The sequence below is a fragment of the Leptinotarsa decemlineata genome, unplaced genomic scaffold (genome assembly GCF_025532065.1).
Source record: "Leptinotarsa decemlineata unplaced genomic scaffold, Ldec_3_MD MMD2_tig00000505_RagTag_RagTag, whole genome shotgun sequence".
Taxonomy (NCBI): Eukaryota; Metazoa; Arthropoda; class Insecta; order Coleoptera; family Chrysomelidae; genus Leptinotarsa; species Leptinotarsa decemlineata.
Window position 1 is genome coordinate 752,839 of NW_027412549.1, and position 21,592 is coordinate 774,430.

The following is a 21,592-nucleotide window of genomic DNA, read 5'->3' on the forward strand; positions in this document are numbered from 1 at the left end:
GGTGATCTAGGTGGCCAATAATGTTCCCAGTTACGTCCAATAACTTTGCCTCTGAACATTTGTTGAAGAGACTGTTTTACAGCAACCGTGTGATGTATTGGTGCGCCATCAAGCTGATATCATAGGTCGTATTTAGTATTTAAAGGCATATTGTCTAAAACTTCACTAACCTCATTATTTAAAAGGTTGAGATAACCGACGGATGATAAAATTTTCCCTGAAGAAAAATAGCCCAATTATTTGTTCGTTAAGTATCCCACACCATACATTAGTTTTAAAGGAATACTGATCACCACATTCAACTGTGAAATTGGGATTTTCTTGGGCCCACCATCGGCAATTTTGAGAACTTACCGTTCCATTTGAAGAGAACGTTGCCTCATCTGTCCATAAAATTTTATACAGAATGAAAACCCCAAACGGACATCAAAATCTCGTTCTTTTAATGTGTTAATAAATTTTGGCTTGTAAGGCCAAAATTTATCCTTTAATAAAATTTTTCTAACACTTTCTCTCTTGTAATCGGTATTTTATATAATATCGGTTATGCTCGTTTGCCCGTGTTCAATAACTTTTAAACAAATGTTAAGTTGGGCCTCCTCATCATATTTACTTGGAGTGTGCTTTTTCTTAAATTGATTTGCTACGGATCTTATTTCCCTGAATTTCGACATTATCCTTGGCACAGTAGTATGTTTGAACAGGATGCCGTTCATTAAAAATGTTAGCTACTTGCCGTATTGGTGTATTCTCACCACATATTAAAACTATTTCTTTTTTCTGAAGACATGCAAACATTATTAAGAAAATATTGACAAGTAAATCAAAATACTTGACACTACCATAGCATGCATTTTGTTTGTCAAGACCTACTTAAAAATTTTATTCAACGTGATTAAGCATCCTTCCAACAATTTATTTGAATACAATTTAGTTTCGTTTATTTTAGTTTATTCTACATATTCAAAATTTCCTGAAATAAAATGTTGACATTTCTTGCAAATTTTATTAAAACAAATACTGATTATGCACCCTTGATACAAAAATAACTATTTCGCTTAAGGATGTCATAAAGGAACGTACCCAACAGTAATTACCTCTTCAAATGAGTAAAACGTCAAATTCATTTCCAAAGCATTCTTGTGAAAAAAGCAAATATTCGTATTCGTATAACTTCAACATGCATCGATTATCAAATAATCGACTTGAAGTTTTCAAGTCCAAATATTTAGAAAACGATTGCTTACAGCGACTAGTAACAAGGGTAGCTTATTTACGTAGATATGATAGAGGAATCGATTTTTTTACTGAAAAATGTGCTAGAAGTACGCCCAAAAAAGTAATGAATCTTTAAAAAAGAAAAAGACGTGTAGGTGGCGCCCCCTACGAGTAAGAGCAGTAAGAATATCAGGTTCGAATTCGACACCTCAAAAACCTCTTATTACCAAGTTTCGTTTAATTAAGTTCAGTATTTCAAAAGTTATTTGAAAAAAACAAAAATAAAACTTCAACATCCTGTATCTTGGAAACGAAGCGTTTCCGGACATTTATTTATTTGGACAATTCATATAAGAATATTGTGAGGAATCACCTCCTGAAGTTTGTCAAAGTACTTTTGAATCACCCTGTATATAATTATATTATTATTATTATTATTATTTAAATTTGACGTGTTTCTGGATTCTGTTAAAATATGTACCGTAGGTAACCAAAATAATGAATTTGTTCCATTTGGCTTTTACACACCGTATAAAACTTCCTCATGAATCAATCTATGTAATAAAAAACCCGCATCAAAATCCGTTGCGTAGTTTCAAAAATATAAGCATACATAGGGACAGACAGCGGAAAGCGACTTCGTTTTATACTATGTAGTGATTTTTGCCACAGAATGCATAGAAAAACGTTAATACCTCCTCTTGCATTGTCACTTCCTAAGGAAGTTCACCAACGGATATATACAGTTAATGTCTATTTATTCTGCATATCTTACGCACTCCACCCATAAATACATTGCGTTATGTCATGAGTCAGGAATGCAAATTTGCAATGGGTTCTAGCCACGGAATTATAAACAAATATGAATAAATATTTTGCCTGTTATTACTCAGGTACGCCTTTTATCGTCCCGCAGTACAAGCACGAATTCATACGGAATTCCTAGACAATTAAACATGCAACAGGGCGTATTTTTTTAACAAATTTCTATTTTGCAGATAGTCAAATTGTCGAAATATGGACCGAGCTCTGATATCGAAAAGTCTAAGTTTACAGCTTCAAAGTTCAAACTCATTCAAACAATTGGTGAATTGTTTATTATTTTATATTGAAAGAATATTGGAATTACACGTTGAGAATAGCTAAGAAATCGATTTATTGTGAGCCAATCTCTAAAATATGTTCTGTGATAGTTTGGTGCTAAGTCACTTCAACTACTGTGACTTCAAATATGGCCATACTTATATGAATCAGATAAAAAAAGAATACAAAATGTTCAAAATTCTTGTTGCCGTCTAATTCATGGAATTTGTAACTATGATTCCATTTCTAAAGCCTTCAAAAACTCCCGATGGCTCAATATATGAAACCGTATGATTCATCATTTGGGTTGTTTCGTTCATAAATTGATTCCCCCCATGCCCCCTCTCGGGTTGAGTGCCCTAAAGTAGAAGCTCCCCCCCCCAGCTAGTTAGCGAGGAGAACCTACTACACCACTCCATCCACCCCCGCTCTCCGAGCGTTCCTCAACTTACTGATGGGCACTTCAGCAAGATTGACATCTGACCTCTTTTGGTTGAAAGTCAGCCTTTAGGTGCTATTCTTTCGCGATCGGTTAAATTGTTTTGTCGTGACTATTCCTAACTGAATTTTTGCATGGGGCCCCCAAAAACTAACCGGCGGCTATTGTTGTTAGCGTCGAGCATTCCTCAGTGAATCTAAGGATAATTGAATCATTCATAGACGAAAAATAAAGATACTGTGATTTATCGTTATTAAGTTTAAGTTTATTAGCTGCAAACCAGTTTTCAGATTCATTGTCTAAGTCTTTTTGAATTCTGTGCAAATCTAATCTCAGTTTGCCAGAATATATAAACGTCGTATCATCTGCAAACTAATAAGTTTTAATTGGAACCATATACTTACTTACAATAACGGTCCTAATATTGACCCTTGAGGAACACCATGTTTATTGTGTTTGAAAAAAAAAAGGAATTTTTAATACTTACCGCTTGAAGGCGGTTTTTCAAATAGAATTGTATCAGATTGAGTGGTACCCCCGTATCCCCGTAGTAGTTTTATTTTTCAAGTAGTATATCATGACACGCAGTCAAATCCATAGAAAGGTCACACAAGGTGATAGCCGCTTGCATACCATCTTCCAATGTAGATATACTATGTCTTTCACGACATTCATGACAGCGAGAGCAGTAGAGCGAGTTGGTCGAAAACCATATTGGATGTTGGTAAACAAATTATTTGACTCAAAATAATACCTCAATCATTTATTCAGAATTGTTTCTATCAATTTCGCAGAAACAGATAATGTAAATAGGACGGTAGTTGTTGATATTATTTCTATCACCTTTTTTGAACAAAGGTGTTATTTTGGAAAGTTTAAAACAATCTGGAAATATTCCTGATATGAAGATTGACTTTATCAGATCAGTGAGTGGAACTAGAATAATGTCACTAGTATCTGTTATTATTTGGGAGTTGAGTGCATGAATATCGAGGCTTTTAGTTTGCTTCAGAGATGTATGGCATCCATTACTTCTGGAGGTGTTACCGTGATAAGTAAAATGACTCGCAAGGGGCTGGAAAATTTTTGAAATTTAGAAGTTCACTGGGCGATAACAATGGTAAGGACTTTATTATGTCAACAGCAATATTGACAAAAAAATCATTATAATCGTCAGGAGTAAGATCAGGAACCGATTTGACATGGAGATATTTGTTTCTTTCAAAGTTTATTGTCTGCCAGCATGCTTTCGATTTGTTTTCAGCTGAAGTAATATATCGGTCATAAGCTGACTTTTTTGCTTTCTTCAATGAACAGTTGTATGTAGTTTTGAATCGGGTGTAGTTGTTGCAATCAGTGTTTTTTAGTTACATCAGCTTTAAGTTTCAGAGCTGATAGCGAATCTCTCATAGATTTAAGACTATCATCGAAACACTTAACTGGAATGTATTTTTTATTTGTAGAGTATTTCCTTGATAGGCAGTATTTTGTCACCGCATCGTTGTAGGATTTTACCAAAAGATTTGCTAGGTAATCAACATTTCCACTAGATTCAAAAATTGACCAATCAACAGAGTCTAGGGCATTTCTTATATTTGAAATAGATTTCTTAAGACCTTCGATAGAAAAAATTTGAATTTACAACTCCTTTTTCCGGAATGTTCATAAACTGACCACGGTGGTCAGAAATGCAAGGTTCTAAGACGCCACTTTCATATACACGAATTCACTGAGATTTGTTATTAAATTATTCAGACATGTGGACGATGTAGATGTGATTCTTGTATAATCACTTAACGTAGCTAATAAACCAAATGACGTTAAAATACAATTCAGATCATTCAACTCTTTTGAGTTAACCTTGAAATTTATATTGATGTCGCCCACTATTATTATTCTTGTATCAGTTGAAATAATTTGACTCAGAACATTCTCTAATTTTTCAAAAAATACATCAAAATTACCCTTGCCGGATCTATACAAAGTTAAAATAGTAAGATTCATCTTTGGCAACTCGATTGCACAGAACTCACATGCCTGTTCTATATTAAATTTATTAACGTTTAGTACTTTAAAAGTAATACCGTTTTTCGAAAATATTGCAGTTCCCCCGTGAATCATATAGATTCTCGAAAAGGAAGCAGCACAGATATAACCATTTAAGTTTATACTACAAAGATTAGGTGCATTCAGCTAATGTTCACAAGTATCAAATTTGTGCCCCTGTAGAAATACATCAAACATTTCAATCTTGTTGGTTAGACATTAATATGAGCATTAATATAAAATATACGAAATATACTCGCCCCATCTTCCTTCCATTGTGGTGTACTGTCTTGATTTTTATCAAATGGTGCATCGTTGTTGTTCAATTTGTAAACTACGTGGTTGGGCTCGTTCTGGAGTCCTTGAACCGGAATCTGCGAACTTCGTCACCTTTCGGCCAAATAGCAGGGTCATAGGCGACTTTAATTTTATCTAGTGGAAAGGATACTTTGTATGTAGAAACTAGATCATTTCTGTGCCATTTCTCGCAGGTGAATGTCAATTTCAGGTGCAGATTTTTTTAAGTACCTACTTTCAAAATGTCATCGGCAGTTACTTCTTGCCCAATTCGAGACACATGTAAATATCCTCTTCTTGGAACTACTGCAACATTTTGAGTCGTTATTGCTTCCGATGATCGAATTGGTCTGATATATTCTTTTGAATGGGGGATTCCGTTGGTGATTCACATTGTTGATATCAGCTGTGTTCACCGATAAATGTTCCCGAGTTTTCATGTTTTTGTTGTACTTAGTTTATCGACAATTGTTTTTAAGGTATCGCTAAATGTTTTATAGCTATTCTTATCTTCTGGCTTTTTATCATCTGAATTTAAGCCATGATTGTTTAGTAGATCAGTAGATGAACTCGAACTGTTACTAAGAGATGACGCAATGGATTTCTTCATTATTATATTGCATTCTTCTTGCTTTTGTGTGCGCTTTTCTAAATGAAAGACTAGTTTGCTAATTGAACTTATATCACTTCTTGCTCTCTCCAAGTCTTTAAGGCTATTTTCACATGAAACAAAGATTGGATTATTCTGACAATCATCGAACTTCTCTGCTACACTGAACCGATTGTTGCTATTAAGTTTACTCACGTAATTCACTAATAGAATGTTTGTCACTGACGTAGGTGCTTTCAAAGTAAGGATTAAATCGATCAATTCGTTTTTCTTTAGCTTCTTCAGCTCAGCCGTCAACACTGCGACTACGCTGGACTCCGCCAGCATCTTGAAATCTAGGCGGGTTAGTAAACAGATTTCAATTTCGTGTCAAAACTTTATTCCAGTTTTGTTGGCCGTGAGGCCAAATGGCCGAAATGTTTTGCATGTCCTCAAAGTAGATATACTACAGTATTGTTATGGGTTTTCGAATTCATTCCATTGGTGGTGGGCTTGGCATGGTTGAAATTATTTATCTGCTTCTGAATTTTTATCTCCTCTTCCAATATGAGATCTATCGATGACTGGGGTCTCTTTAAACTCGATAACCTGGGTACCTTCTCTAAGTGCATGTTCCGCTGTTGCTAATTTTTTGTTATTATTCAGGCGACAATTTCTTATGTTTTCTGAAAGCCGGTACTTTCCAAATCCCGTCAGAAACATCATTAGTCAAGTGTATTTGTTATATTTGTTGTTGAAGAATCCACAAAGACGTAATGATACTATTTCACACTCCTCCAAGAATAAATTCAATGGATTGTTTGGGATATTTCTTTGTCCTAGGCCGCATTACAGCACCGCGTCTGATTTTGAAACCGCGACTTATTACAGAATGGCTAGCGGAAGAAACCGCGCCAAAATTTGTAGTTCATAAAACTTATATTGGAGCGCACACATTTAATACGGCACCATTGTCTAAGGATATAGACAATGGCGGCACATTATTCGGCACACCGCCATGAAGAGTCGCCCTCTTCTGGTGAAATACATAAGACAAAATGTTGTATTCATGTAAATGATGTGTGGACGTACAATATGCAAAATTTTATCGAAACTGGCTAGTGAAATCTGATAGAGTAGTTGAAACATTGCTCAGGATATTTTCCTAAATCTTGATACTTTTTATAAAAGAAACCTTTCTCAAATCTTCGGCTAGTCAGTGGATATACCTAATATTTGCGAAATATTTGATGACGTTTTCTTTTTCTGCTTCTTAGTATTAGAGCAACAATACATACAGCTCTCTTGAAATCCATCTTCAAAATGAAAATAGTATCCAGTTTCGCGGTTTTTAATCGTAGTGTGTGCATCTCGGGCGGTTTTGCGGTTTACTTGCGGAAAAAATCGTAGTGCGGCCTCGGCCTTTGTTCAGAATTTTTTAACATGTAAACTGAGTTCTCATTATTCCTATAAATCTGTTTTCCATTGACATTATTTATCACCCATGATCTGAAGTATGAGTACTAAAACAATTAAATATGAGTCAGGCTTCATTAATTTCCCGTTCGCGGTCACTTTTTTCCACTCCATTAATGCGTATTTACTTACTATAGCCTAGAGCATGTGTACCAGAAAAAATGGCAATGTCTTTCAGGATCTCACAAGAAAAGATGGATATCTAATTCTACGTGAAGAAACTATTTGAATAACGTCAAGGTCTGCCCGACTATAAAAACGTTGTTACATTGATATTCGCGAATGGTCGTGAACATGGGCGTATTCAGAGGATATTTTCTCTTCATTTGGTGAGATAGTAATACCTTGTAATCCAGTCATTTAAGCTTAAATTAGGTAAGAATCTCGGAATTCGAGATACCCAGCTGTAAGTCTGTAAATACTTGTATATTAACACCCTAAAAGTTGTCTCAAAACCTACATATGGTAGGGTGTAAGCAACTATTAAATTTCAAGGTCAAAGGTCACAAAAATCGGTTTTTTGTGCTTTTTTTGGAAATATCTCATTTCCTATGGGTTTGTTGCTATTTGTATTTATTATCAATATTGTAGAATACAAAATTCTCTACAAATTTTGTTTAAAAAAATTTTTTATACGGTGAACCGTTTTCGAGATAGAGGGCGGAGAGCGCGCGGTCACAGCATCACTTCAGGTCAACCGGTGCCTCCGGTCGAAAACGCGCCATATATAGTTGATGAACTATCGATAAATCAATGATTATAAATATTTGTCAATTTTTATTAACTATTATATTATATTTTATCATTTTCTTCATGCATTAAATCTATATCTATTCAATAATACTGATAACCGTTTACTAAAATTAAAAAATAATTAAGAGAAAAACTTAAATCATAATATAATTACATTCCCATTTACAGTAATGACATTTTAAATAGAAAATAATTTAGTGCCTCTTTAAAATCTGTAAATTTTAAAATTCTTCCACTACGTCAAATCGAAATAACAAAGATAAGTTCATTAATATGTTAATTGAAAAATTACAAGCTGCAAATATTACTGCTAAACAAGCCAGAGATGATGCGGATGTTCTTATTGTTGAAACTGCAATTGAAGAATCAAAGTCTAAAAAAACTGCAGTTATAATAGGACAAGATATTGATTTACTTGTCATTTTAATTGGGCGTACACTGTACACGAACAAGAAATTTTCTTTAAAAAAGTTGGGAAAGGTAATGTAAAAACGGAGATATACTCGACTAAAAGTTTTGATAATTATCCTCATTCTAAAAAACATATTTTATTTCTGCACGCATTAAGTTGCTGTGACACAACTTCTGCGCTTTTTAAAAAGGGAAAAAAATCATTTTTAAAAGTTTTTGAGAAACTGACAAATTTGGATGAACTAGCTGCAGCATTTGAGGAAGAAAATTGTTCGGCCCAGATATTATTAGAGAGTGGAACTCAAACCTTATTGGCAGTCTATAATGCTTCGAAATCTGTGAAAAGTCTCGATCATCTTCGTTATATGCATTACGTAAAGTCTACAAAACTTAATAAACCTGTGCAGCTTTCAAATATTCCACCAACAAGTGCAGCTGCTCATCAACATTTCAACCGTGTATATTATAAAGTTCAAACTTGATTAGGACATGATTTGGAACCCAAGGTATGGGGTTGGGCAATGCGAAACGATTTTCTGGAGCCTATCATGACAATTTTACCACCTGCTCCAGAAGATTTGCTAAATACAATTTTCTGCAACTGCAAGAGTGGTTGTGGTTCGCGATGCGGATGCAGGAAAGCGGGCTTGCAATGCTCTTTAGCTTGTGGCCAATGTAATGGGCAAGCTTGCCTTAATGTTCTACCATATCAGAGCGACATTAACGAAGATGGAACCTTTGACCCCGAAATCATGGAAGAACTTGAGACAAATGTCGTTGAAGACGATAATGAAGACCAGTTTGAAATTTACCAGCAGCCAGAAGACGACGATGAAGAGGAAGAAGATGATTAAAATTATAAATTGTAGTTTTTGTACCCTTTATTCCATTTTTTTACTTTAAATATAAATAAATGTATTCAATGATATTTTTAATAAAAAGATTAATTCATAATTTATTTGTTTTTTTTTTTTCATCATGTAAGAAGTTATGAATATTAATTAGGTTAGAATTCAAATATAATTCCTATATTTTCATTAACAATTCTGCAATTACATGGGCAGGTAAGTGTTGTTAAATAAATTAATACTGAATAAAAAGTGGATAAGTTAGGAAAAAAATGATAAAATGATAGTTAATAAAAATTGACAAATATTTATAATCATTGATTTATCGATAGTTCATCAACTATATATGGCGCGTTTTCGACCGGAGGCACCGGTTGACCTGAAGTGATGCTGTGACCGCGTGCTCTCCGCCCTCTATCTCGAAAACGGTTCACCGTATAAAAAATTTTTTAAACAAAATTTGTAGAGAATTTTGTATTCTACAATATTGATAATAAATACAAATAGCAAAAAACCCATAGGAAATGAGATATTTCCAAAAAAAGCGCAAAAAACCGATTTTTGTGACCTTTGACCTTGAAATTTAATAGGTAGGTAGGTAGGTTTTGAGACAACTTTTAGGGTGTCAATATACAAGTATTTACAGACTTACAGCTGGGTATCTTGAATTCCGAGGTGAACTTACTATAATGACTGGACTATTGAACCTGAGTGTAAATAGATAAGTATACCTAATTATCATGTGCTCAGAACTCAATCCGTTTTAAAAGTATGCTGAGTATAGTATACTATAAGGATACTATTAACGTGAAGTTAGCCACAGATTTCTAGCCGCACTTTCTGACGTAGGGAAACTCTAACGTGGGACAGAGGAGCAAACACAGGCGGCGTTGTCAGATTGTTAAAATCAATTGTCAGAGTTGAAATCAATTTGTTTTGTCGCAGAATAACGATGGGTCAGTAACGAAAGTGTGGCTGGGCAATTAGTACCAAAAATAATTGTTATGTTAAAAAAGTTGATTGAATCGACCCAAGACATATCAAAGTGCACAAATATGCAACTTAATCCGAAAATTAACAGAAAAACTTTTTTAAAGGCAATAATGCAATCCATTTGAATTGTCAGAAATTCTTGAATATGAAATTCTTATAGAGGATTGAGTCCATTGACACTGAACAAAAATTATTGCATGATAAAATATTCATGAAATTGCCTTCCGATTTCTTTGGATGGCCGCAGGAGGATCGGGAAAAAATTAAAACTTTTCCTTGTACTATGAAATTTCTATCTAGAGGTCCGCTGCCACTGAACAAAAAATGCCGTGAGAAAGAATATCTGAAAACATTCATGAAACTGCCTTCATGAAATATTCATGAAACTGCCTTCAAATCCCTTTGGATGGCCGTAGCAGACTTGGAAAAAAATAAAAACTTTTTCTCGTACTATGAAATTTCCATCTATAGGTCCGCTGCCACTGAACTAAAAATATCGTAAGAAAGGGCATCTCAAAATATTCATAAAACCGTCTTCAGATCCCTTTGTATGGCCATAGCAGACTTGTAAAAAAATAAAAACTTTTTCTTGTACTATGAAATTTCCATATAGAGGTCCGCTACCACTGAACTAAAAATATCGTGAGACAGAGCATTTCAAAATATTCATAAAACTGCCTTCAGATCTCTTTGGATGGCCGTAGCAGACTTGGAAAAAAATAAAAACTTTTCTTGTACTATAAAATTTCCATATAGAGGTCCGCTGCCACTGAACAAAAAAGACAGTTGTAAAGAGCATCTGAAAACATTCATAAAACTGCCTCCAGATCCCTTTGGATGGCCGTAGCAGACTTGGAAAAAAATAAAAACTTTTTCTCGTACTATGAAATTTCCATATAGAGGTCCGCTGCCACTGAACTAAAAATACCGTGAGAAAGAGCATCTGAAAGCAGTCAAAAAACTGCCTTCAGATCCCTTTGTATGGCCGTAGCAGACTTGTAAAAAAAAAAAAACTTTTTCTTGTACTATAAAATTTCCATATAGAGGTCCGCTGCCACTGAACAAAAAAGACAGTTGTAAAGAGCATCTGAAAACATTCATAAAACTGCTTCCCGATCCCTTTGAATGACCGTAGCAGACCTGAAAAAAATTTTAAAAAATTCTCGTACTATGAAATTTCCATATAGAGTTCCGCTGCCACTGAACAAAAAAGACAGTTGTAGAGAGCATCTGAAAACATTCATAAAACTGCTTCCCGATACCTTTGGATGACCGTAGCAGACCTGGAAAAAATTTAAAAAAAAATCTCGTACTATGAAATTTCCATATAGAGTTCCGCTGCCACTGAACAAAAAATACAGCATGAATGCTTTCAGATGCTCTTTCTTACAGTATTTTCAGTTCAGTGGAAGCGGACCTCTATATAGAAATTTCATAGTACAAGAAAAAGTTCAATTTTTTCTCAAGTCTCCTACGGCCATCCAAAGAAATCGGAAGGCAATTTCATGAATATTTTCTCAAGCAAATATATTTTTGTTCAGTGTCAATGAACTCAATCCTCTGAAAGAATTTCATATTCAAAAATTTGTGACATTTCAAATGGATTGCTTCTAGAGCCTTCAAAAATTTTTTTGTTAATTTCGGTCAAACAAATTGATTAAGTCACGTATTTGTGAACTTTGATATGTCTTTGGTCGAACATTCAATCAACTTTTTTAACATAACAATTATTTTTGGTACTAATTGCCCAGCCATACTTTTGTTACTGACCGATCGTTATTCTGCGACAAAACAAATTGATTTTAACCCGTATACTTATAACCTGTCTTGAGAAATTATAGAATTTCTGACACTCAAAATATTTTGGGTGGATTGCTGATTCTCCTGTAGAATTAATTTTTCCTGTCTCCAAGGGTCGAACAAATTATTTAGGTATATACCTATCTCAACTATCTCAACGTGTACCCATATTTGTGAAATTTTGGCACTCGAAATATATTGAGTAAATTGTGAATGATTAGAAGCTTCGTATCGAATTACTTCACTACCCGACTCCAATTACCTAAAGAAATGTTGATCGTAAGAAGTTAAGGAAAAAAACAATCTGACAACACCGCTTGTGTTTGCTCCTCTATCCCACGTTAGAGTTTCCCTACGTCAGAAAGTGTGGGAAATCTGTGGCTAACTTCACGTTAATAAGGATACTGCTAAAACAACATTCACTTGTGACTATACCAATAAAATTTCTTAAATGTTTAGTGAATAATATTATATTAGAAGTATCTTGTTTTTTTTTTGAGTTTTGTAATATTGCTTAGTAATGGGGTACTCGAGTACAAAGAATCAGTATGCACCCGATTCTCAAAAGTACTCGTTAGTACTCGATTACTCTCAGTGAAGTATTCGAATACGGTACTCGCTACTGTCAGTACTTCATAATTGTTTTTTTACATTTTTACCGCATAGTTGTAATAAGGGATGTGATTGAGAAATGAATGAGAACAGCACACCACAATAGTAAGCCGAGTCTCAACTTTAGCGTCAAATAGAAACCGGAAATTATAGATATCTGACTACGTAAATGAGAGATCAAGATGAGAAACAAAAAAAAAAGAAAATAGGGCTCGAAGAAATGGATGCCATCAATGAAAATCGTACATGTTACGTTAAAATTGTATCGGTATTAACTTATTTCTTTGTATTCGAGTACTCAGTACTCAGAAAGTACTCGATTCTTCTAGAAGAGCTTGAAATTGAAAACAAAAATAATTCTCAACCTAATAAAAATAATAATAGGATGAAATGAAGAACAATGCCCCAACCAACGCATTGTTCAATGTGTACCAAACCGATCGAATGTACACTCTTCTTTTCATTTCATATTTCATTTTTTTTATTATTTATTAAGGCAATTGAAAACTATTGAAACAAAAAAACCTACAACTTAATCTACTACAACTCATCGAAGAGGTTGCCCAAGTGAAGAAGTAATTTGGACATTCTCCCCTTGATACGTTTGAATCGAGCATATCTCTTTTTATGACGCTCAGCTTCTAACCGGTCACTCTCAGCAAGAAATTCAGATTCCCGGGCAAGTTCTGCATCTTTCCAAGCAATTTCAGCTCGTTGCCTGACAATCTCTTCCTGACGATGCTGATTATCTTCCCTTGCAGTCTCACTTTGTTGGCAGGCAAGTTTAGCAGCATCGTACTTCTTCCTGAGAGACAAGACGATATGCTCAACTAGAGCGTTCTCCTCTTCTGAAGAGTCAACCCCTTCGATAAGCACGGTGGTGGCGGGAGTATTGTTTATGGTAGCGGCTGCTGCAGGAGTCGATGGGGTCGCCAACGATGTCGATGGGTTCGCCGATGATGTACATGCCTCCACCTCCTGGGTTGAGGCCACTACCTTCTTCGACCCCGTAGTTGGGGCTGGATTTTCATCATTCCGGATCTGGGAGAGCATATCCGGGATGATTCCCTCACCTAGCACACTCATGACATCCTCGTAGCTAGGATCTGAAAGCTCACTCTCGATGGAGGCAGTCATGGCACCCTCCTTAAGATCCGGCATGATGTTGTCAATGGCAGCGTTGACCTCGAAGTCGGAGAAATCCATATCTGAAACACATAGAAAACATACAAGTGGACTCTGACCTGAATATACCAGTGTATATTTACCACTCGATGAATTGATGCAAGTTATATCATCATCACTAAATTGCATTGAGATTTGTTTGGGTAGCCATGTTTTGAATAATTTATTATTGTTCCTCACATCTTCCAAAGTTAATAAAATTGATTTACCAAACCGAGTGGAAAAAAGGGTCATATTCCTTATTACATATGCTTCATTTATTGGCAATGATGATAAGACCCTTTGCTCCAAAACTTCCACTTCCTGTATATTCACATTGATTTTTTGCAAGTATACTTTCGAAACAGGCATGATGAATAATTGAATGGAAGATATAAACAGTTTTCAACAGAAAAACGCACTCACACAATTGCTAACTGCTGCAGATATGGCACTGAATAACTCACTCACAAACAAGTTCTAACTGCCGCAGATACTTTCTTTTAAATGATTTCATATGGAAATATTCATTCCTTATATAATGGATAGCGAGCCACCTCCCACCACAATCTAGGCAAAAATGCGCACACATCGGTAGTAGGGCACTCGGCACGGACAACCCCACTACCAATTCTAACTCAATGCGCCGACAGAACGCGATCGGCGATACGAACATGCATGCATGCAGTGGTCGTTGGAACTTCATAGAGTGCAGACGTGTGTACTCTCCTACTCTCTGTCTCGAGAGGTAGCGTCCCAATAAAGTCGACGTCACAAGCGACCCCACCACTCACAACTCGATGCGTTGACAGAAGGCGAAATCAGTACGGCAGGCAATCATTCGTAACTGAAACTTCAGGGAGTGCAGATGTGAGGTGTAGTGAGTGCTCGTGTTGTTGAATCTTTGCTTGCTGGTGTGTGTATGTGTACTCTATGCAAACTAATTTGTACAGATGTCATAGTGGAGGGGGGACAGCCCTACCATTCCTAATCGATGAGCTTACAGAAAGCAGTGCGGGCATTCATTCGCGGCTGGAACTTCGTGGAGGGTAGATGTGTGGTGTGGTGAGTGCTCGTGTTGGTGAATCTTGGCTTGCTGGTGTGTGTATGTGTACTCTATGCAAACTAATTTGTACAGATGTCATAGTGGAGGGGGGACAGCCCTACCATTCCTAATCGATGAGCTTACAGAAAGAAGTGCGGGCATTCATTTGCGGCTGGAACTTCGTGGAGGGTAGATGTGAGATGTAGTAGGAGCTAGTGTTGGTGAATATTGGGTGGCTGGTGTATGTGCGTGTATGTGTACTCTATGCAAACTAGTTCGTATAGAGTACACATGAAGGATTATGCTAAACCCACTCTTTACCGTGTATGCAAACACTTGAAGGATTATGCTGAACCCGTGTATGCAATCTATTCTTCATACTCAAGAAGGATATCTTTACCGTGTATGCAAATTCCACTGTCATGTGTACTCTGTACAAGATAGTTTGTACTTAGTACAAAGGATAATCTACATTGTATGCACCTTGTCCAAGGTCAACCAATTGTCATGGCGTCACACACACCCAATGTCTCCCTAGAAATAAAAATTAACGTGTTCTTTGAAATTTTTGATTACACATCCGTTTCTGACTTACAGTGGGGGGGGGTCAAGTTTTCGTTGGAACGCCCTGTATAAGAAATTGACACGTGAAAAGTATATAATAACCTAACATAACCAAAACATATTGGTTTATTTTTTCTAAAAACTCTTCCTACGTGTAAAATGCCCCAGATTCTAAATATTTATACAGAGAGTTTTAGATAACCCTCAGATCTGCCAGATCTACTCTGCTGAATAACTTCATAAAGCCATTATAAGATAATTTCATTTATGTATTTCATGAATGTAAGTTATCACATTTTCCTGTATCGTACCTGTGTGAGAGAACTATTTTCAAGAATGTGTTTTATATTCAATTTGATTTGAAAAATGCATAGAGAATGCACTGTTAAGGTACCCATCTTTAGGAAAATTGATTTACAAGATGTATTCGGCTTGACTCAGAAAAAGAAACATGTCATGTCATATATTGACCGCTTTTCCTCTTCGCTATCATTCCGTTGATGAATTTTTTTATGTTGGTACACTCGTCTCGAACATATGTTCACAGTCTAAGCTGTTTAGTTTGTTGGCGGGAGGCATAAAAGATTGGAGTGTTTTGCGTGACGAATCATGGGTATAATGGTTATAACATCTAAACCAAAATCCAGTCCAACGATTATGGACATACAGGATTGCTTACTTACATACAGGGTCCTGCAACAGTGGCGCGGTGTTCCATATCTCTATTTAGGAAACAGATAGAAATCTAAATTTCTTTAATATTACCTTATTACTTGAGCTCGACAAAATAAAAATATTGGCGGTCACACAGGGTGTGCCTAAAATTACCTGTTGCTAGATAAACAAGTTTTGAATTACACCGCAAAATGTACGTTCTTGAGTAATTACAATAATTTCAATAATCTCGAAGTTTGTGCCATATTTTTTCGGTCTAAAACAATCTTCAGCGAATAAAATATAATTAAACGATTTGTTAAAACTGGATGTATCAATTATTCTAAACATGAGCGCATCAAGCCAGCTACTAATGAAGATAATTAATTGCAAGTTTTTCTTGCTGTTGAAGATCGTAGTAGGAGTCAACGACAAATTGGTGAAATAGTGGATATAAGTGAGAGATCAGTGCAACGAGTTTTGAAGAAACATCGCTTTCATCCATCTCATACTACTGTATACCGATTTCGAGAAAAGAGTGAGATTTTGCAATTGGACCATGGGAAAAATTCGTCGAAACGAATATTTTTTCAATAACATTTTATGGTCGGATGAATCGACATTCCATAAAAGTGGATTTGTGAATCGACATAATTACCATTATTATTTGACAGAAAATCCCCACTTATTGAGACAGGTGGACTATCAATATAGGTGGTCGATAAGTGTCTGGGGAGGCATCATTGGAGAATATGTAATTGGTCCATACTTTTTTCAGGTACATATGAATGTAACAATGTATATGCACCTGCTCACTATTCGGCAGAAGTGAGAGATCATCTAAATGAAGTATTTCCCAATAAATGTATAGGACGGAATGGGCCTGTACGGTGGCCCGCTAGATCACCAGATTTAACAAAACTGGATTTTTTCTTATGAGGATACATAAAAAATATGGTTTACGTCGAGCCACCGATCCACCTAGTCACCAACTTCTTCCGAAAATATGCGACTTAGAATAACGAATGCTTTTGGCAGCATTGCACCAGGTGTCTTGCACAGGATAGAACAGTCTTTTAAACATAGACTTCAGCTCTGCATTCAAGAAAATGGAAGACATCGACATGTCTTCATTATCAACCTTATCAACCTTCATTAAACTCTTTCTTTTTTAGTTTTGTAGTTTATCAGTTGACAAATTTAAATATCTAGAACTTAAGCCCTGAATAATTCATGAATATACACCATAACATGAAAAAAAAAATTGTAATATTCACAATGTTTTTTCATTTAATCTTGTTTGGTTTAATATTGCACGATTTATGGAAAAAATTCTGCATCCAATGAAAAAAATAATTTTCTATTCAGAAAATTGTGATAGGTACAAACATTTATTTCGTAAATAAGGAAGATTCTGCAAATTTTTATTTACAATATGTGGCAAGCGGTTTTTCATACCCTGTATATCACAGGTCTACTTCAGATACATCGTTTGAGAGAGTTACCACTGTAGAATATTTGATCAAAAAAATGCAATTGGACTTGGCACAACTTTATAATTTCAAATATCCTGAGTGACGAATATTGGGAAAAAATCTGTCATGCTAGATATCTCGAAAACCGTCAATATTTTCGAAGTGAAGATATACATAAAGTGTCTTTTATTTTCTATGTAGAAACCGAAAAAGCAATAAAAAATATAGGTTGCTATTTAAAAAAACACAGTTGGGATCAGCCCAGAAAAAAATTGAACACCCTGTGTGACCGCCAATATTTTTATTTTGTCTAGCTCGTGCAATGAGGTGATATTATAGAAATTTAGATTCCTAACTGTTTTATAAATTGAGATATGGAACACCGCGCCACTGTTGCAGGACCCTGTATATCGCCATGTTAAACAAGCGCCAAGCAGATGTGACGTAACACTGGTGACACTTTTAGTAGCTACCATAAGACTGTGATATTTTAACATTTTTTGAGGATTATTTTCGGACAGTATTACATTGTTTTTGTTTATTTTGAATACATTTTTATTTAACTATACCAATTAGGTTTCTGAAACATTGAGTTTGTTATTGTGAACGTAGTATTATTTTGTGCTTTTGGACATTTTTTAAACTGGTGTAACGAGTAGACGCCATATAAGACTCTGTTATTTTCTTCCGTTTTGAGGTTTGTTTTTTGCCATTGTGGAACCTTTTTTTTGTTTTTTGAACATTTTTAAATTAAATTCAGGTAAAAATGGGAAATATTCACATTTTTGTAAGTAATAGCAATAATTGTCTAACCATTAAATAACCTTGTAATTTTTAGTTAAAATGCCTGGTGTAGTGTCAACTTGCAAAAGCAATCAGTTGACTTTGAAGAAAAGTGGTGTTACTGATGTAATATTTCATTTTATTTCCTATTGCTAAGGATATGGTTTCCACAACTTTGCAAAAAGAATGGATCCGTCGTTGCAAAAGAGGGGATAAATTCACTCTCAAAAATGGATTTGTTTGTTACAAACATTTTACAGAAAATGATTATGAACGGGACCTTGAAAATTAATTGTTAGGTAAAAACCTATTTTATTAATGTACTGCTTAAAATAAATATGTTTTTTTATAGGTTTGCCTTTGCGTCGTAAATTAAAAAATACTGCAGTACCTAGTGTTAACCTAAATTATCCAACAATTGATAAAGATAGGGAAGTTTTACAGAATACAAGTCGCAATATTAGAGTCTTACAGAAAAAACACAATGAAACTATCAGTATGTTATTTGAATCAAATTTGGATAATGCTCTAATGTAGTATTATAATATATTAAATTGTAGATTAATCAATTCCATCATTTATGAAACAAAGTTCAAGTTAAATTATTCTATTTAAATTTTTTATTTTCCTAATAAAAAATTAAAACCATATCATGTATTTTCTGTCAGATAAATAAAAAAAGTTGTTACACCTATAAACAATTTATTACTTTTGAACCGTCGTATATACGATTGTGTCTATTTATCGTTTTAGCAAAAATGTTTTTTTCGTAGTCCCCATTTTAAAATAGATGGTAAAACCTAAAACTTCCTAGATATATTTTATAATGCTGAACAATTTTTTCAAATAACATTTCCCGAGATTTTTCAAAATAAGAGTACTCCACTCTTATCACAAAATCAAATATTTGATTTTGTGTTGTACTGTATTTTGTTGTTGCATGTTTAGTTTTAGGGATGCACAAACTTTTATCAAGAATAACTTTTTGTCGAAAAACCCTTAATAAATAAATTTCCCTTATGGTGCATACTTTGGGGACGACACTGTATATCCATGTTGGTATGTCATAGTGACAAAAAAGCAACCATCCTCTAAAGTCTAAAGCGATCGTTTCAATTGAATTTTGCATCAACCATATATTTTTCTCAATTCTATTGCATACTTTTTTTTTATTGTGTTCACATTTCGAAATAAATAGTTAAAAAAATTGTCAGAAATATTAACACGTTCAACTTTAAACACTATTATCCTGATATGTTCAAACGAACATATCGGGATAATAGTAAGTAATAAATAATAGTAATAATAATAATAGTACCTAACTAATAAAATCATAAAAATGTAATTTCTTTTCCAAATCACTAATTTGCGCAAATATTGAACTTCATTAGTGGAATTGCTTAACTCTTACCGAATTTAGACTTTAATCAGCTGCAATTAAAGTGGTAATAAATTATCAACAATTTTTAATCCATTGAATTTATGATGTGAAATTATAATCCCATAAGTTGTGAATTTGAAGCATGAGTTGTGAATGTAAAGCAAAATAGATGAATGATGGAATTAAATTTTTTCAGTGCACAGTTTTTTTGCAAACACCCTGTAGGAAATTCTATTTGCTGGTTAAGAGCTACTGCTTTTGGAATGTGAAATTTAGTGTCTAAGAATTTACCTGTACCGTGTACAGAGAAATGTAATTAGACATCGCAAAACGACATAATTGGTTTTCAGTGGATCCTTAGAAAGGATACAATTCAAACTCCTTTGAAAAATAGTTTCGTAGTGAAAACGGACGACGACGTGGTACATATTCAAACAATTTTTGTCTGGTCTACGAATTATAATTTGAAAGATTTACTTCAAACTGAAACCATCTAATACATGAATATTGAGCTTGTTCAGTTTGAAAACAAACAAACTTGTCGATCTAGTTAAAGGTTATTTTTGGTCAAGATGCTTTCTCTCTCAAAAACCCCCTAGACCCCTAGACAGTCTGAGTTATTTATTCATATACATTGATGAAAATATTGAAGATGTCATCAATACGCTTTAGTCTAGTTTTATCAATAACATAACAAGACATTTTTACTATGACTGTGGATTGTTTTTGGAAATTCATAAAATCGTAGAGATCAAAAAGATGCTCACACTTCGAAGAATGCAAATATTGATCATTCACCTCATAAACGTCAAAATAAATTTCCATCAATGTGCTGTCAGTATGTTTGAATATTCCTTAACGATAGATATAGACATACTCGTATACCGATATAGACTTATTGATCAAGAATATTGACCGTGCTTTACATTGATGACCAATTTTGTTTTGGCTTGTGCACAATAACAATATACTTAGCCGAAAGGAATGTATCGTGTTGACAACGTGATGCGTTAACAATGGAAAGTAAACATGGAAGATATCAGCTAAGATGACAACGATAATTACCTTATCTACTCTAATCAAACAAAGACATCTGTAGCTGCCTAGTGAAGATGTGTTTTTTGTATATATATTTATATCACCTTTGTAGATACTACTAGAAATAGTATTTGAATCGTAAATTCCTATAATTTTTATTTCATTTTCGATAACATTCATTTCGGTACACGGTCATCCTCATATTCTATAAATTCTAATAAACAGATAAATTAAAATGGCAAGGCATCATACTATCCAAGTCAAGTTCAGAATAAAATATGCCGAAACATATTTTTTTAGAAATATGATAAAATAATATGGAGAACTAAGTAATTAGTTCACCTACTATCGAAATACCAAGGAACTTAATATAATTAAAAAATTCGCGATTAACAAAAGGGGCACTAAAAGTCTTGTACAATTTTTTTCCATTTCAAAAACAATTGGCTTCATAGTGAATTTTTTGTAGAAGTTGACAAGTTTCTTAGTTTTTCATGTAGTGTCACAAAACTACATAAAAAAGAACGCCGTATCCGCATGCCACATGCCAGTAACTGAAGAATTCAATAATTAATAAGTGCAACTTACCTTAAAACACTAGTAGGGGAGACCGGGTTGAAAGTCACATTTTTTGTCTTTTGCATTTTTAGTGTCCTTTTTTATGAATTTTTTTATCAATAGATAGTGTTTTATACCCATTTGGAAAAAATATTCTTTTTCTCTCCAACATCATCAATAGAGGAAATATAACAATTCTAATGGAAAAGAAAAAGTGTGCCTTCTACCCCCGGCCGGGGATGGTTGTCACAGTAGAGATATAAAAAACATTCAAATGAATATTTTCATTGAAAGTGGAATAATATACGTAATTAATTTTATCCAAAAAGAGAAAAAAGTGTCTCATTTGTAGGAAAAAAACATAT

At 34.4% G+C, this 21,592-nt stretch overlaps 1 protein-coding gene across 1 annotated transcript; it reads right to left on the minus strand.

The window, feature by feature from the left end:
- Positions 1-12,973: 12,973 nt before the first annotated feature.
- LOC111518269 (uncharacterized) lies at positions 12,974-15,261 on the minus strand. The gene is made up of 2 exons (XM_023174673.2): positions 13,834-15,261; positions 12,974-13,773 (listed from the first exon to the last, which is right to left on the minus strand). Exons 1-2 carry the CDS (start codon positions 14,099-14,101, stop codon positions 13,106-13,108), a joined length of 936 nt encoding a protein of 311 aa, XP_023030441.2. The 5' UTR covers positions 14,102-15,261; the 3' UTR covers positions 12,974-13,105.
- Between the last annotated feature and the right edge of the window lie 6,331 nt (positions 15,262-21,592).